The sequence below is a fragment of the Phoenix dactylifera genome, chromosome 14 (genome assembly GCF_051530095.1).
Source record: "Phoenix dactylifera cultivar Ajwa chromosome 14, Ajwa_hap1_PhDact_Kaust_v1.1, whole genome shotgun sequence".
NCBI classification, from domain to species: domain Eukaryota; kingdom Viridiplantae; phylum Streptophyta; class Magnoliopsida; order Arecales; family Arecaceae; genus Phoenix; species Phoenix dactylifera.
This window is the reverse complement of record NC_143203.1, coordinates 504,551-521,555: the sequence shown is the minus strand read 5'-3', so window position 1 is coordinate 521,555 and position 17,005 is coordinate 504,551. Positions and strand designations below refer to the sequence as shown.

At 40.6% G+C, this 17,005-nt stretch overlaps 1 protein-coding gene across 4 annotated transcripts; it reads left to right on the top strand.

Annotated features, from left to right (window-relative positions):
- Window positions 1-280: 280 nt before the first annotated feature.
- LOC103698960 (DEAD-box ATP-dependent RNA helicase 40-like) lies at window positions 281-15,947 on the top strand. 4 transcript variants are annotated; one of them, XM_088711009.2, is made up of 10 exons: window positions 299-468; window positions 758-837; window positions 1,334-2,744; window positions 7,740-7,949; window positions 8,619-8,687; window positions 9,235-9,331; window positions 9,416-9,504; window positions 10,100-10,450; window positions 13,291-13,565; window positions 14,649-15,947. In XM_088711009.2, exons 3-10 carry the CDS (start codon window positions 1,383-1,385, stop codon window positions 15,652-15,654), a joined length of 3,459 nt encoding a protein of 1,152 aa, XP_088567135.2. In that variant the 5' UTR covers window positions 299-468; window positions 758-837; window positions 1,334-1,382; the 3' UTR covers window positions 15,655-15,947. The 4 variants fall into 4 exon arrangements, with proteins under 4 accessions (XP_088567134.2, XP_088567132.2, XP_088567135.2 ...); XM_088711008.2 differs by lacking the exon at window positions 758-837 and having other exon boundaries at window positions 281-468; XM_088711007.2 differs by having other exon boundaries at window positions 9,235-9,504.
- The last annotated feature ends 1,058 nt before the right edge of the window (window positions 15,948-17,005 follow it).

Genomic DNA, 17,005 nt, shown 5'->3' with positions numbered 1-17,005 from the left:
AAAAATCTTGAATTATCCAAATATAAGCAAATACCAGTATGCCATCATTAGTTAGTCATGAATGGATTAGCAGCAAAGTAGGAAGCCAATTAAACACAACAATTTTGAGGGCTAAAAGAAGTTCTTATGCACGGATTGGTTAGACATCCATTTTTTTCTTTTGGCCCTCCAAAGACATCCATTTCTTCTAAATGCGATGCCAAAAATGAACGCTCGAGATGGGTTCACACGATTGAAAACGGACGGTGGATTTAGATAGCCCTTTATAAATTCTGAGTTCATGCTAGAGGATAGCTTTGTCCGAGGTCGTCAGAAAGGAGGCTAGCTCACGTGCGGGAAAGAGAGCAAAGGGAGAACAGCTTAGAGCTAGGGTTTTTATTTCTCGGACGAGAGAACGAAGAGAGGGGAGGGCGGGGATTTCGCTTCTTCTCCCCCGATCTCGTTCCTAATCCCTCTCCTTCGCCGAAGGTGAGCTCCTCTACCTCTTCTTATTCTCGTCCTCTCTCCTAGTAGCTTTTTCGAGCATTTTTTTCGTGGTTTATAAGGTTCTAGACGAGCTATTCGATTCCTAATCGCATCTTCTGGATTTGGGATTCAAATGTTCAAGCTTTTTAGTCTTTATGGAGCTTGGAAAGCCGGGGAATTGGTTTGATGCCTGTGTTACGGTCCGCAGATTGAAAGTTTCTTGGTTGATGTGTTTCATCTTTTCGGTAGTATTAATTCTGTTGTTTGCTCTGATTTCTTCGATGTTTTCTAGGGTTTAGGGCTATGTGGATGGATGAATTTGTGATGCTTGGGATGAACTCTTAAGGCTTGCAAAGTAGTCGTACCATGGAGGTCAGATGTCAGGATTTCATTTTTTTTTGATTTTTTAAACCTTTTTTTGTTTTCGCATTTCAGTAGATTAGGGATTTCTATGTTTCGAGAGAGTGGACTCGCAAACACTGTTATAGAGAACATTTGATTTTTCTTACTTGGATGAACGGGAAGGTTGATAATTGGGTTTTTAAATGAAGTGCCTGAATTATTTGATGTGTCAGGTCTCAGCTTATACGATTCATATGCTTCTAGGGTTTCTTTTAGTTCTCTAAATTAGGTTGATTAGATCTACTCTTGCATTTTCTAGGTTTTAGGGATGTATGGGTATGAGAATCTGTGGTACTAATGATTTGGACTTATAGTTTTTTGCAGAAAAATAATTTAAACATAATTATTTTTTTCAAACCTTCAAAGTTGTTCAATTTTAGGTGCTGTTCTGTATTATCTACATGAAACTTGATTATGGTTTTTGTATGACCTGGTTTTCAACTGAACCAATATTGGTGAAGTATAGGGGGATTGGGTTCAAGAATTATTAGTTGTGAGTATTTAAAGCTTCGGGCATGGCAACAACAGAGGCGGCTCCAGCTTCACTCGGCCCACGATTTGCACCAGAGGACCCGGCACTCCCCAAGCCCTGGAAAGGGCTGATAGATGGAAGCACTGGTCTCTTGTACTACTGGAACCCTGAAACGAATGTCACCCAGTATGAGAGGCCAGCTACCTCAGCCCCCCCACTGCCGCCTGGTCCTCCTCCTTCAGCCTCCTTGCCAAACTTGGCCCCAATACCCATTGCTCGCACTGTACCTCCTAATGGCACGGTACAGCAGCAGCCTCGCCAACAATTGGCTCAGCAGGCAGGACAGCAAGTGCAGCAACAACAGCCAAGTCAACAGGTTTTTCAGCAAGAAGGGCAGCTAACTCAACAACAGCAGAAGCTGAGCCAGCAATTGCCACTTCAGCAGTTGGGTCAGCAGATGACACTTCAGCAGTCGGGTCAGCAGGTGGCGCTTCAGCAAACCCAGCAGCTGCCATATCAGCAGCCACAGCAAGTGTCAAATCAGCAATTTACACAGCAGCGGACTCCTCGGCACTTCTCACACATGCAGCTGCAGCAGATGCCATACCAGCAAATTTCTTACCTTCAAGGGCAGCTTATGCCACGCCCTGAGGGCCAGCAACAACAGGGGCTGCAATTTGCTTCTTATCAGCAGGGGCAACAGTCACAAGGGCCTCAGGTGTCATACCAGCAGGGGCAGCAACCACAGGGGCCACAAATTCCTCACCAGCAACAAACGCAGGAGTCACAGATGATGCTACAGCAGCAACCACAGGGGTCACAAGTCCCACACTCTCAGGGCCTTCAAATTGCAGCTCAGCTACTCCAGCACACACAGGGGCCTCCAATTGCACAGCAGCAGGGGCAACAATCACAGGGTTCACATATCGGGAACCAGCTTGAGCAGAAGAAACAAGGGCAGCAAGTTGGGCTCCCAGGGGTGGAGGAAGCAACTCGCCAAGAGGGAAAACAGGCTGGTCTTTCTTTGCCTCAGGTACAACAAAGCAGTCTGATATCCGGGAATCATCACCTTCCATCTTCACTTCCTCAGGTTAATATATCACCGGTGGGAAGCCGTTCAATTCAACCACAGCAACAGTTTGGTGGGGCATCTCCTGTTAGTGCACAGCAGAATTCTTCACTTCAGTTGCAGCCTGTGGGAATAGACACGAGCTATCGGCAACAGCAAACAAGTGGCACCACAGTTCCGAATCAGCTGGGGCATCCAATGGTCTGTCCGCCTATGGGATTGAACATGGGTTATGATGATGATCAACATGAAAGAGGGAGAACAGAATTTTATTCTTCCCGAAGAATGGAAGAACCAATGATGCTTCCACAGCAACCTCTTGCACGGAGTCAACAGGTGATCTCTCTTTCTTCAGATCTTTGTCATCTTTTATGGTTCTACTTTTTATCAAGTGAAAACTATGATGTACACAGTCTAGGGCATTAAATTGCTTTAAGGTGCACAAACAAATCACCCTTGATCTCTGGATTTACAATAATCTGACTGGTTTCATTTATGATGTTTAATTTTGAATGATTTGCTTTGCAAACAGATAGCTTAATCAGGCATACAAGATCTAATTTATTTTCCCTTACTACATCTTTTCTCTTATTTGTTCTGTACTCTTGTAAATTTAAGATGTGTTATATACTCCTGCAGTATTACTATAACAGGTTTATAGAAAATCTAAAATGGTCTAGTTTTAATGAAACAGCAATTTGGTTACTTTTTATAAAACTGGTTTTGTAGAAGTAGCAGGTCATGAAAACTTGACAAACAAGTTTTACAAAAATTGGTGTCTGCCTCTGTTTGTTTTTTAGGGGTAAAAATTCTGCCTCTGTTTTTCACAAAGCCTGTTTTACAGAAAATCGGGTTTTATGATTATCTGTTTCTAAGAAACCTCAAAGACAACCAAACAGGACTGCAACCTACTTTTCTAAAATGCTGCAACTCCTTTTCTGGGCTCTTGAGATTGGTCCCTGCTGTTGCTATCACAAGTACCATTTGCAATCATTATCTCATCATCATTATTCTTTATCTGCCATCGCATCTTTTTTTTGCAATCACTGTTTAACCAGATACACAAATTGCATTTGAAATAAGAATACTGTTTAGCTCGCTGCCTTATGTGATTGCATTAGGAGGCAGATGGCTGTGATGGGAGCCTGTAGCAGATTTTGATGGACACCATGAATTGTACGATCATCTTGTGTGTGGTAGCTGAGAATTAGTTGGATCCAAGCCCCCATGGCACATCTGCCTCCTCATGTATCACATCAGGACTTAGGCAATTCCCTGCATTCAACATCTTGTTACGTTTAGTATTGGAGCCACCCGTTTAAAACCAGCTTTGGTTCTTTGTTATGAAATTTTGTAAAGATTAAAGTTCTGTTTCATGTTCAAACGAAATGGTTCAAAATGAGTCCTAGAGATGAGGTTGTCAATAAACATCACAATTATTTAATCAAATATTAATTTACGACAAGGCTAACTAGCTATTTTCTAAGTCACGTTAATAGTAAGGAAGTTAGTTTTCAGTTTAGGGGGAAGTGAATCAACACAGACAGCCTAAGATTTCTTAGTAGGCAGCATTATTATATGTACCTAGAGGTGCAAATGGGTCGGGCCGGGTCGCGTCATAAGTGACTCCGACCCAATCCAGTTTTTTATTCGGGTCCTAATTTTGGACACAGACCCAACCCAATAGAAGATCGTGTTTGGTTGGGTCGGGCCCACCGCTATAATTTTTGATCCAATGGGTCATTCCGGTCGGGTCGGGTCCATGTATAACTCGAACCCAACCCAAAAAATTCGGATCCGATTTGGGTCAACTCATCTATGGCTTTTGAATTTGTTTGCACTCTCGCGGGCTGCGGCCTGCGGGCCTAAATAATTTTACAGATTCGGATCGGTTCAGGATGGGTTGTAGGATTGAAAACTCAAAATTATCCAAATTTCAAATGGGTCGGATCAGGTCAGGTCGGGTCTGAATTCAGTAAACGCAGATCCGACCTAGAAAATGGAATGGGTCTAATTTTAGGACCCGACTCGGCCCCACGGGTCCTCCAAAATGGGTTGGGTCGGATCTAAGCGGGTCGGGTTGGATCTAAGCGGGTCGGATCAGGGGTCAACCCGACCCATTTGCAGCCTTATATGTACCCCTTTAAATAAAATTAAAAAGATCCAACTTTCAACTTTCCACGATCTTCATGCAGTTCATCTAAGTTTCACCTTCTGCTAAAAAATCCTTTATTTAGGCTTCCTTAGTATTTCTCACAAAATTGAATGGGGTATGGAATTGATTATGTTATGCGTTGTAAGTGGTGTCTATCTTCATGGTTTCCAAATCTTAAGAATCTATGCAGCTCTAGATATGATAAAGGCTGCTTGTAAAGTTCATTTGCTGTAATTTATTTAGAATTTGCTAAGGTTTGAAATTTTCTTGCCATTTTCTATTGGGGGCATCTGAAGATAATTATAAAGCATTATTTAGAGAGAAAAAGGGTAGAGCCATAGAGGGAAGAAGAGGGAGACATGGAGGAGTACAAGAACTAAGAGGAGAGAGAGAGAGTTAGGCAGGTATGTGAAATCCAAAAAGAAACTATTCTTATCCAAAATAGTGGTTGATTTTGTAATAGTCGCTAAATTTGTCATTCTTCATAGATCCATGTTTATAGGCTCCTTAATGACCCTAAAACAACGTATACCAACTTAAAAGGACAACCAACTTAACCATAATGAATCTAGGACTCGAACATAAGCTGATTCACTATAATTTCAAAATATGTTATACTAAACATTACTTGATTCTCTCAAACCATAACCATTACCTTAAGCATCCAGCCTTTTTCCTACTACCTAGGTCAGCTTTATGGATTGTCATACATCAACTATTCATATTCAAGGCCACCTTGGATGTTTCACCAAGCTTCATGTTTTTACTCACCACCTCCATCCATGTTACCTTTAGTCTCTCTTTTTTCTATAGTCTTCAAAACAAATTAAAGTACCTCTCCTTACGAGAACCCCCTTAGATCTTTATTATAATGTCCATACTATGTCAATCAATTTTTATCACTTTGCCCTTATCCTGTGCAACTCCTACCAGCTTCTTTGATATATTCGTTTCAATCTATCCTTTCTGGTTTTACCATGCATCCATCATAGAGCATGTTTGGTATTGATTCTACATTTTACAAAGTTCTTCTTGCAAAAAGAGAAGCTAGGTTTCTAGCTTATCCTGAAAGCACCTTTTAACTTCTCTTCTTGTAGAAATACTTTCCAGATATTGTTGCCAAACTCTTATTTTTCTAGGAAGTACATTTTGCTTTTAAAGCTACAAAAGTATTTTTTTAATGTCCTTAACATTCTCAGTTGTGCTACGTGGAACTTATTTTCATAACTCTCTTTATAGCCAATATTCCAAGCCATACGACATTGCAGGCTTGATTGTTATTCTATAGAATTTTTCTCAAGTCTCCAAGGTATGCATTGATCATATAATACTCCGTAAGTATTTCTCCACTTCACAGGGAATTAGAACACAATGGCGAAGTCCCTCCATAGTCCAGCGTATCATGCTTAGCCAATCCTACTCTCATTCCAAGTCCTGTGAACTCTCTAATGCCTCTTCCTAAGCAGAAATATGTACCTGAAGGCAGAACACATATATGTTCTTTATAGAGTTTTTGCTTTTCCACTTTAACATTCACATGTCTTGAGCACCTCTCAGCCTAACCCTACAAACTTCATCCTGCCTGACTAAATGAAATACTACTTTAATTTGCACTTTCTCTCCATTCATAAGAAAATGCTAAGGATTCTCTCTTTTTTGTATAAGTAACTTTGGTGCCCAAACAAGACAAAATTCAGGAGGTTTGTCAAGAATTTATAGAAAGGTACTCCTACCACTTCAGACTTTTCTCCGGACTTGCAATTCTTTGCTGAAATTGTTAGGCCAGAGGGTCTTAAATCTTGATTATGACCCTTAAATCCTTTAATCCTATGGCTAGGCCTATTTGTCCTGTAACCTAGATAACAAGCTCCAAGGTCATGGGCAATATCCACATAACTAGTACTGTTGTGTAACTTAATAACAATGGCATACTAGAGGTACTTGAAAAAGTTGATTTTTCACATTGTGTTGACTCCGATGCATATTAAATCAGTCTCTCATGAGCTGGTTGTAGCTAACTTGATTCAACCTTCTTCTTGTTTAAAAACCCTCCAAAGTTAACCTCTCAACAGCTCTTGATACTAATGAAAGTTGAGCTAAAAATGTGGGTCTTGGGTGGGGATAGGTGAGATTAAAGAGAACATCATCTTGTGTTGTTGCTACAACCCACCCATTTAGGAAACACCGACAAAGGCAGAAAATCATGCAAATGAAATACGATTTAGGATGCATTCTAAGCTTCTTCTGTTTTATGAAAATAAGTTCAAAATCAGGGACCACCACTTCACATAGCTTTATTTTTTCAATTGCAATATTTTACATAAAAACCCTAGATTCTGATTTTTATCAGGCTTTAATGCTCTAATTAGGAGCTGTCAACTCACCTAGATGCTTTGGGCAATGAGACAAGCTGACATGAATTTGCTATGCGCCTTTCTTTCTTTATAATTTTGTGATGATGCCATTACTTTTAAAGGCTTCATTGAAGACTCATCACAGATATATTATCTTAATGGAAACTTCTGATCTCTTTCAAAAGGCTCTGTTTGCTCATCTCCTAAAAGATCTGAGAGGATAATGATGGGGCTTATATGGAAATCTGAATCCCCTGTTGTCCCACCACCTTGATCACACCACTTATATCTCAGATGCAACCCATTTGTTTGAAGCCTGCAGGCAGAATTTGTTGCTTACTCAGCCCTGTTATCAACAACAAGAAAGCTTTTAGAAATTTATGCTTACATGTACATATAATAACTGCAAAGGATTAGGAAGTTAATGTTTTCTGAAAGCTTAGTCAGAGCATGTGTAGGAGATAAATTAATAGTGATGTTGTATACATTTGTTGGTCATGTGTGATGGTAGTTAATCACCTCCATGCAAACTAAATTAACTGAATTATGAGTTAATAGGTTTTAGAAAAGGAAGGGAATGCAGTTGACCTGAGAAGAAGTTGTCAAAATAGGATCTGAATCTCCATAGTACAGTTGCCAGGAATGCTGGAAGTTGAACCCCACATTATTTGGTTATGGCTCTTGTCATTGATTTGTGTCCAACTATCAGAGTGCCAGCTGATGTCTGATGCTGTTTTTAGCTTTGTTTTTTTTATTACATGTTAGATATCTTATCTATTATATTATATGTGCTAACTACTCATAGTTGTCATTTTGCATCAGGATATGAGAATGAGTCATCAGTTTATCCCACCAGGTCATTCAGGTGGATTGAACATGTTGCCCCAGCATCCTTTGCCAAACATGTACAGTCATGCTGCCTTTCCTAATCCAGCTGCATTAAGACCACCTCTAGGAATGTTTGGCTCATCAGATTTTCCAAATATCTCTTCAGCTGATGCATATCGCCGGCACCACGAGGTTACTGCAATGGTAAGAGATATGTCATGAGACACATTGATTGTAGTTATGATATTAATTTTTTTTGTTAGTATGAACTCTGTGGAAGTTATCTAAGATTGCTGATGCCTTTTAAGTATCTAATACTTAAGTAGGCTGCATGAACTGGGGACTAGTTTATATCGTACACAATTTAGAACACTGTATGTGGCTTCTTAGGAATATTTTCTGCCAATAACCTAGCAATAATGGGGGCATTGCTTGGTGCAATGGTCATAGTTTAGGTTGACAAGTGCAATGGCATGGGTTCATGTCCAGGGGTAGCCACTTTTGTGTAAAAAGTGCCAAAGGCTAGGTCTATCCCTAGTTCACCCCTTCCTGGACCTTGGATTGTTGGGAACGTAACTGTATGATGTGGTTTTTTTTAAATTTCTTTTTAAATTAGCAATTAATGAACATAAGGAATTTGTTCATACTTCATAGTATGCTTTGCGATGATAGAAAAACTAAAAAATCTATGACATTATTCATGTATATAGTAATCAAGGAACTTTAATAAAGCCTCATCTTTCCTTTCAAATCTTATGCGGGAGTTGTGTGTAGCCTTGTTGTGTGACAATATTGCTTGGGTGCTTTGGTATTTTATAAATTTGAGATTTGTCTCATTTCATGCTATGATGCTGACTCTAAACAAATTATCAGGGCGACAATGTTCCTGCACCATTCATGACCTTCGAGTCCACTGGCTTCCCTCCCGAGATACTTAGAGAGGTGATTTTATCCTTAAGCTCCTTAAGCTGGTTGTGCTTTTCAGATTGCATGATCCATTCTGATCAATGTTGCCAGTTTACTTTCTTATTGAAGAATTTATTGTATGTCTGGTCAAATGGCCTCTCCACTCTGTTTATATCAGCAGTAACTCTCTGTCATGACAGCTGTGACATTTGCTCTTTAAAGGAGCATATGTGTCTTATGCGGTGATGCTGGACACTTTAATTACATAGCTGCTGCCCTCTTGTCTGGGGCTGCAGTTGGGGTTTTCCCTGCAGAGAAGTTTTGGTGGGTTGACCTTCTTCCAGTTTGCATAATGTGGCTGAGGGTTCTGCTTATTGACTCCGCCACTGAATCTATGACTCTGAGTAGCCCCTCCTAGATGCCTTGAGTTGCTTCAGTAAGCAACCAAATTTATTTGAGTTTTTTCTTATAGCTATAATTTTAAGCAAAAAAGCTCGATTACTGCTTGTTTTCCAGTAATTTTAAATATGCTTTTTGTTTGCATTAAATTTGTTGTTTAATGTTTGTCTTTACTGTTTTTCAGATGCATTTGGCTGGATTTTTGTCTCCCACACCGATACAGGCGCAGACATGGCCAGTTGCGCTACAAAAAAGAGACGTAGTAGCAATCGCCAAAACCGGTTCGGGGAAGACCCTAGGCTATCTTATTCCTGCATTTATTCATTTGAGAAGATGTCGAAATAACCCTCAGTTCGGTCCAACAGTGTTGGTTTTGGCTCCGACTCGGGAGCTTGCTTCACAAATACAAGAAGAGGCAATCAAGTTCGGTCGTTCTTCTAGGGTTTCTTGCACAGTAAGTTCTGGCTACTGTCTTATTTTTGGTTATCCTATTTTCTTTGAAATTCTTTTTAAGGAGGTGTGCAGTTGGATGTTTTAGAAGCTATCATTCATTATGAATGACTGTTATCTCTGTAATCCAGCTTGTCGGCTTTTATTTAATGCCAACAGGAATCTGCAGAGAAAGAAAACTTTGGAATCAAGTTTATCTTGTTCACCAGGATGAAATTAATTTTAATTCCTAGCTATGCCTGTTTTAACAATGTAACATTGCGTGATATTCTATATCTGCATAGTTCACAATTGCAAGTGGAATATCTGGTTACCTGACATGAACAGGAGAATATAGTTTGTCCTTGAGGTTTAGCTTCTTCGATTACAGGAAGATTCATTCTAGTGACAATTGGAACATCAGATGTGGTGGAATTTGTCTTGCATGTTAGATGGTTGTTTTGTTGTGAAATCTGAAATCCTGCATCTAATTGTTAACTTTATTTTACCTTTTCATAGGATTTTTCTTATTTTGGATTAGACAAGATATCCTTATTTTCATCATCACGTCTATTTTTATTATATTTTCTGTTTGAAGGAGCTATTTTTATTGTATTCAGTGTCTATATGGAGGAGCTCCAAAGGGTCCTCAGCTAAGAGAAATTGAACGAGGATCAGATATTATAGTGGCAACACCTGGTCGGCTTAATGACATCCTGGAGATGAGGAAGATCAACTTCCGCCAAATTTCTTTTCTTGTGCTTGATGAGGCAGACCGTATGCTTGACATGGGTTTTGAACCTCAGATACGAAAGATTGTGAATGAGATTCCTCCACACAGGCAGACTCTCATGTACACAGCAACTTGGCCTAAGGAGGTGAGAAAAATAGCTGGGGATCTACTGAAGAATCCTGTTCAGGTGAATATTGGCAGTGTTGATGAACTTGCTGCAAACAAATCTATCACACAGGTGAGAATGATAACTTATGATTTTCACTTTTTTGGTCATGAGAATGTTCAATTCATGCAGAGTTTTTTTCCTGTTAATTACCAATGAATTGAAAAAAAATTGTATAGATATCTGATCGTATGTTAGTGATAATTACATGGGTGCTATAATCATGCTATTCTACCCTATAGTTGCTTGTTTATTTGATGCTTAGTAGATTAGTGTGAAGTGCTACCTTGATTATGGTATGCCGTACTATACCGAAATAGATGGTATCGGACGTACCATACCGGTATCAATTCGGAACCGGTATCGGTATCGGTATCGGTGGCGTACCGACGCTCGGTATGCCAAAAGAACCGTGTATTGTACCGTACCGATACTATGCTAGTGTGGCACCGGTACGGGGTCTGGTACCGAGATGGCGAACCTTGACCTTGATGAATTTTAAGTTAGGGTTTTGCTAGCTAATAGACAAGCTTTATATGTCTTTATGGCTGGGTGCGTCATTTGTAAAAGGAGAGTGAATTAGAAGAAACACAAAAGGAGATGGTCTGCCAGTTTCTGTTATGGATGTCCCAATTCCCTGACAATTACACATAGAAACCATTTGCTTACTGGGCTCTGCCTGTTTTGTTTCTTGAAGCAAATGAGTCTATAATGATGTCCAACCCTTAAAACAAACTTATCGGACCTCTAAAATTTGAGCAACATAGGTTTTCCTGGAACTCATCTTAATTTCCAACCTTTCAAAATCCAAGATCGTTGGGCACACAACTGCAGAGGCGTTGGAGATGGGGACCTCAAATTTAAAGGAACTTAGCAACGTAACACTGGAAAAATGATGAGATTGAAATATTATATTGTGCAGCATGTCTTTGACATATGCCATAGCAAAGCTAGTATAACAGAAGAATGGCTCACAAAAACAATCTTTCTAGACTGTAGGACATTTGAGTTAGTGCTCTTGTGTAAGTTAACCTGGAAAGAGACATATGATGGCAGTTTGAGCAGTATTCTGCCAATTGCGATAGTGGAACTAGTGCAGGTGTCTGACAGACTAGTACTTATGTGTAGAGACTACAAAATAATCTGTTGTATTCTACTGTTAGATCTAGGAACCATGGTCTGAGAGTTACTGTAAGACACTTGGTTGTCAAAGCAATTTGTTATGCGGTTCTCAAGACAAATGGTTAGGTAAGGCCACATTGACTTCTGTTTATCATTTGTTCTATAACTCTGGGTCCTCTACTTGCAGCACCACAACATGGTATGCATTGGACTCCAATCAGTAGTTACTGTTGGAGGTCTCATGGGCCAAAACTGGAGGTGTTGGTCAGAGGTTGCTCTGAAGATACTAGGATCTGGTTATCAAAATGAAGAACAAAGGGACTCTTGAAAGAAGAGGAAATAAAGAGATGAAACCAGGCAACATTGAAGAATTGTTTACCTCTAATGCGAGTGAACAGAGATGCAGATTACAATATGTCTTTTAATTAGTAATATACATCATAGGTCAATGGCAACATCATAAGAAACTTTTTAGCAATAACAAAGCTGGTATGTCATCTCACTATTTAGTGAAAAATAAACAACGTCCTGTCCCTGTTTCTCTCTTGACTAATTGCAGCCAAAATATTGAGGCAGCCTTGCGTGTCGCAAAGGAGTTTTCGTAAATGTCCTAAAAAAATTGAAAGGTAGGCATGTGGAAGAGCCTAATCAGCCTATGTAAGTTGCCTGGTGAATTAAAATGCTGAAATGTGGTATCTGGTCTCAATTAATTCAGTGTTAAAATAATACTGAAGATATAGTGATTCTATATGTGTTGGTACATCAGCTTTCAAACCTTGCCATCATATGAGACCTGTGGGTGGTGCATTGACTTGATTTGTTGCAAAAGCAGCATTTATAAGAATCTTTTCAGATGGTCGATGGGGATTGTCAGCTTCAAAAATATTCATCCCATCTATCATTTTCATGAGCGATGATGCATAATTATATATTCTCATATTTGCTGTTTATGTGCACAATTATATGTGTGTTTGTGAGCCGCTGTGCATTATCATTTTCATTGTGTACTTGTTTGTTCATGTGCATGTGCGAGCATGTGTGGACATGATATTCCTGCACTGAAATTGTATCCTAACCTCATTACTGTGGGGAAAAATAAAATATCTTTGCATACCTACTCGTAATGTGTAATTCCTTGGCATTGGTGGCTTTTTCCCATGTGTACAAGCTATGTTGGATAGTCTCATTCAAGATTTGCCTGAAGCAAGCTTCCTGAATCTGAGCCAATGGAGCAAGACCTACTTCAGTGCATTTTTCTCCCTTGTGGAAATGAATGCACGTGTTTGTATTCCCATTTTTCATTACATTTTGGCAGGGTACTTAATTAGAATAGCTTGTTGGATAAAGGGTCCGACATTGAAATGTGTAGAAGAGGTATCATATTTTTCAACTAGAGTGGGGCTGCAAGAACATTCGGTGCTTGCTAAATGCATTTCTAATTTAACACAATGTGCTCACCTAATGCGCTGTACTTTGGCTTTAAAGCTTGTACACATGTAGTTCATTAACAGATTTTTTTTTTTTTTAAAATTTGGTTTGGCATTGATTTTTGGCATATCAATCTCCTCCACATCCTTGAAAAGTTAACCTTAGCTTCTACATTTACATTTTTGTAAAACTATTTCTTAAATTTCCAAAACTCATGTATTGTGGACTTGGGCACCAATACCTTGCTTCTGTCTGATTTGGTGAGTGCCCTGGAGAATTCTTTGACCTGTCATTATTTGTAATCCGTTACTGTTTTCTACATACCTCTTACCTTCCGTGATAATGGTGCTTATGATATACAGTACGTGGAGGTGGTTTTGCCCATGGATAAGCAGAGGCGCCTGGAGCAGATTCTTAGAACCCAAGAACGTGGATCCAGAATCATCATCTTCTGCTCAACAAAGAGGCTGTGTGATCAGCTGGCCCGCAGTATTCGTAATTTCGGCGCTGCTTCCATTCATGGCGACAAGTCTCAGGGTGAAAGGGATCATGTCTTGTATCAATTTCGCACAGGGGAGGCACCGATTCTAGTTGCTACTGATGTTGCTGCGCGGGGACTTGACATCAAAGATATCAGGTGTGAATTTCCTTTTGGTCTCGTATTTTACAGATATTTTACTTTTGAAGGCGAAGTTGAGGAAATGCTTTATTTGTATTGTCCGTGAGTTAAAATTTGGGTCATACCTCCTTTCCTACAATCAGCTTATGAGTTTATTTTGCATATATGCATGCTTTTGAATACCCCTGTCATTCTTCTGGTTTAATTGTTACCTTTATAATTATTTATTTACCCTCATTCAGCATTAGTAGTTCAGTTCATCCTTGGCAGCTCAGTTTTGCCAGGAAAGCGAAGAAAGCATAAGGAGAGGGGGGTGTTAAAAACTACAGGATGTGTGCATATTCATCTGTCATTCTTGCTTATGATCAATCTGTGCTTTCTCCTTTTCGTCTACTTTCCATTGAAAGAGATGCTTGTCCATAATCATCAATTGTTCAGTTAGTGAACTTTTGTACATATCTTATGGTCTTTGATTCAAGCATGCTTGTATCAGTTCTAACATGTAATGATTCCTCTTACCTCACAAAGACTGTTCAGGGAGATCATGAAAAGGATTTATTGAGTTCAACTGGGAGACTGGAGACTGTTTAAGCAAAGAACTCAATGCAAATGCTGTACTGGCCTTGTGGCATGTGACATTTTAGTCCATCGATACTCTGTTCTTTCAATGGTCTTGTATAGTGCAAGTTTGGTTGATTTTAATGCACATGTTAGCTTGTTATCAGGCATTGCTCTCTCTCTCTCTGTGTGTGTCTGTGTGTGTGTGTAAGTGTGTGTCTGTGTGTGTGTGTGTATGTGTGTGTCTGTGTCGTGTCTGTCTGTGTCTGGGGTCATCGTGAATTTTCTGAATTTGGTGTGCAATAACATGTTCACATATGTAGATTTTGTTTTGGAATTGCTTCTGATCTTGATGTTTATGTCAATCCAGTATCTCTAACGTTGTTGTGAAGCCATATAAAGCATTTATATCCATCCATTTTTCCTACCTGTGACACATGACCTCATGTACTTATGGCCTATGTCTTGAATACCTTTTAATGAAGTACATTAGGGATTTGTATCTGCTGTGTTGTATTTTATTATTATTGTGATTTGTTGCAGGGTGGTGATTAATTATGATTTCCCCACGGGGATTGAGGATTACGTCCACCGGATTGGACGAACTGGGAGGGCTGGGGCTACTGGAGTATCTTACACCTTCTTCTCAGACCAAGATTGGAAACATGCAGCCGACCTAGTAAAAGTTCTTGAAGGTGCAAACCAACATGTTCCACCAGAGGTTCGGGGGATGGCTGCACGCGGCGGGCCCCTTGTTCCCAGGTCTCGTGCTGGAATGAGCCGCTGGGATTCAGGTAGCAGTGGCAGGTGGGACTCTGCAGGTGGGCGAGGAATGAGGGATGGCCTTGGTGGCTTTGGTGGTCGTGGGGACTTTGGAGGTGGCCGGGGCATGAGGGATCGCCCTGGTGGCTTTGGTGGGCGTGGCAGTAGGAATGATTTCTTTGGCGGGCGCGGGCCTAGAGGCCGTGGATTTGGATCAGGTGGACCTGGAGGTTGGGGGCGGCATGATCGTGGCCCACATGACCGATACATTAGTCCTGATGGACGAGGCCGGTATGATATTCGCAGGGGGTTTGGAGAGAGGAACAGAGAACGCAGTTATAGTCGAAGTCCAGAGAGAGTTCGGACATGGGGTTATGATAGAGGTAGGAGTGAGAGCAGGAGCTGGAGCCGAAGCCGAAGCCGAAGCCGAAGCCGAAGCCGAAGCCGAAGTTGGTCAAAGAGCAGCAGGAGTAGGAGCAGGAGCAGGAGTAGGAGTTATGACAGGTACGAGAGGCCTCAGGGAGGAGATTATGATCGCTCTCCTGTGACTGCAGCAGCCACAACCACCGCTGGATTTGATCCTCCCCCAGTGGCTGGGCTGGAAGCTCCACCTGTACCAGTGTTTGATTCTTCTTTACCTCTGTCAGGTGATATGTCGCCCATGTCACCAGGGCAGAATAATGGATCCTTCCCTATAACTGAGCTCACCAGTCAGCTTCCCTTACCTGACTTTCTGGAGTCTAAAGCCTCTCTGGAGCTGCCTCCACATCAAGCAACCGATCTGTAATGCAGCGCAGTTTTGGAGATGTAAAATCTATTTACAGGACTTTCTGACTGAAAATCTTGTGAAGGATTAGTAACTCTGGAGGGGCTGGGGAGGAGCCTTTGGTGGCTGATGGATGCCCTTTTGGCAAGAAATTAGTTTTTTCTTTTCTTTGTTTTCAGGAAAGAACCACTAAACCAGGGATTAAAATAGTGACTCGAAGGAGGCTTATTATGTGGTACTTTTATCAGTAGAACCGGAGCGTATTGATATGAATTTTCTTAAGGAATGTACAAGTTCTACCTGCTTTCATTCTACTGAAGTGTCGGTTTGAACATCACTTGATTTGAGTCCGCCACTAGTTACCATTCTCTTCTCTGTGGCCAAGTTGGTCTTTCTTATTCCAACCACTCCCCAAATTTTAAACATGGATTTGTCGGGTGCGTATTTTTGTTATGATGATTCACGACAGTTCAATGTCTGAAAAGTTTGATCCTGGTAATCCCATTCCATTCCCCAGAAACCACTGTAGCATGACTAGCGTTCTTCAAACATGCACGGCCAACTGTGTATATGTAATAACACAGCAGCCCCCCTTCCACACGGCAGCCTGTGATTGAGCAAGTGGATATGTTCATACACTGTCCTACCAATCAGCTACCCCTGAGCAAGTTGTAGATGGTGAGTCATCGAAGTGGACCCTTCGGTAACTTGGCTGGATCGGCACACCTTTCTGTTTTGCTAGTGCCTGCAGCCATGCCGTCTGCACCTGGCTCCAATAAGAATCCTTGAACCACAACTTGGGGATGTGAACCCGGAAATAAATGCTCTATAAACATTCACTAGTCAGCTTAGCTAAATGCCATATCAATAACCTACCCGCCAACTTACCTATGAATCCATCAACCAGAAAAAAGGGAAAGGAAGTTAGCTATGAATTTGTCCGATTGCAGCAAAATTCAATGGTTATCGATTATTCTGTTCAACATCCAAAGGCAAATGGAGAGCGATTGAATTGTACAGCTGTTAAACCCTCAAAAGCAGATGGAAAACAAGCAAATAATACAGTTCCTCAGAATCTGAAAGCAGCTGGCGAGCAATTTAATGGTATAGTTCATCATTCACGAAACATAGTAGGAAATCCAAGCAAGTCTGATGATTCGAAGATTGCAGTCAATATGGCTCTCACTAATGATTAGGCTTTCTCAAAACTTGGTGGCACCAGATGATCAGATGGCAAAAAGGATGCTAAGCCTAAACCAATAGTAAGGCTATGGAGGTTATGTTATTTTAAGAGGCGTGATTTGTTTTGAACAAATGCAGATTTGGCAACCAGCAAAATTTCAGCAAAAAATATACAGTAGCTATTAAGATC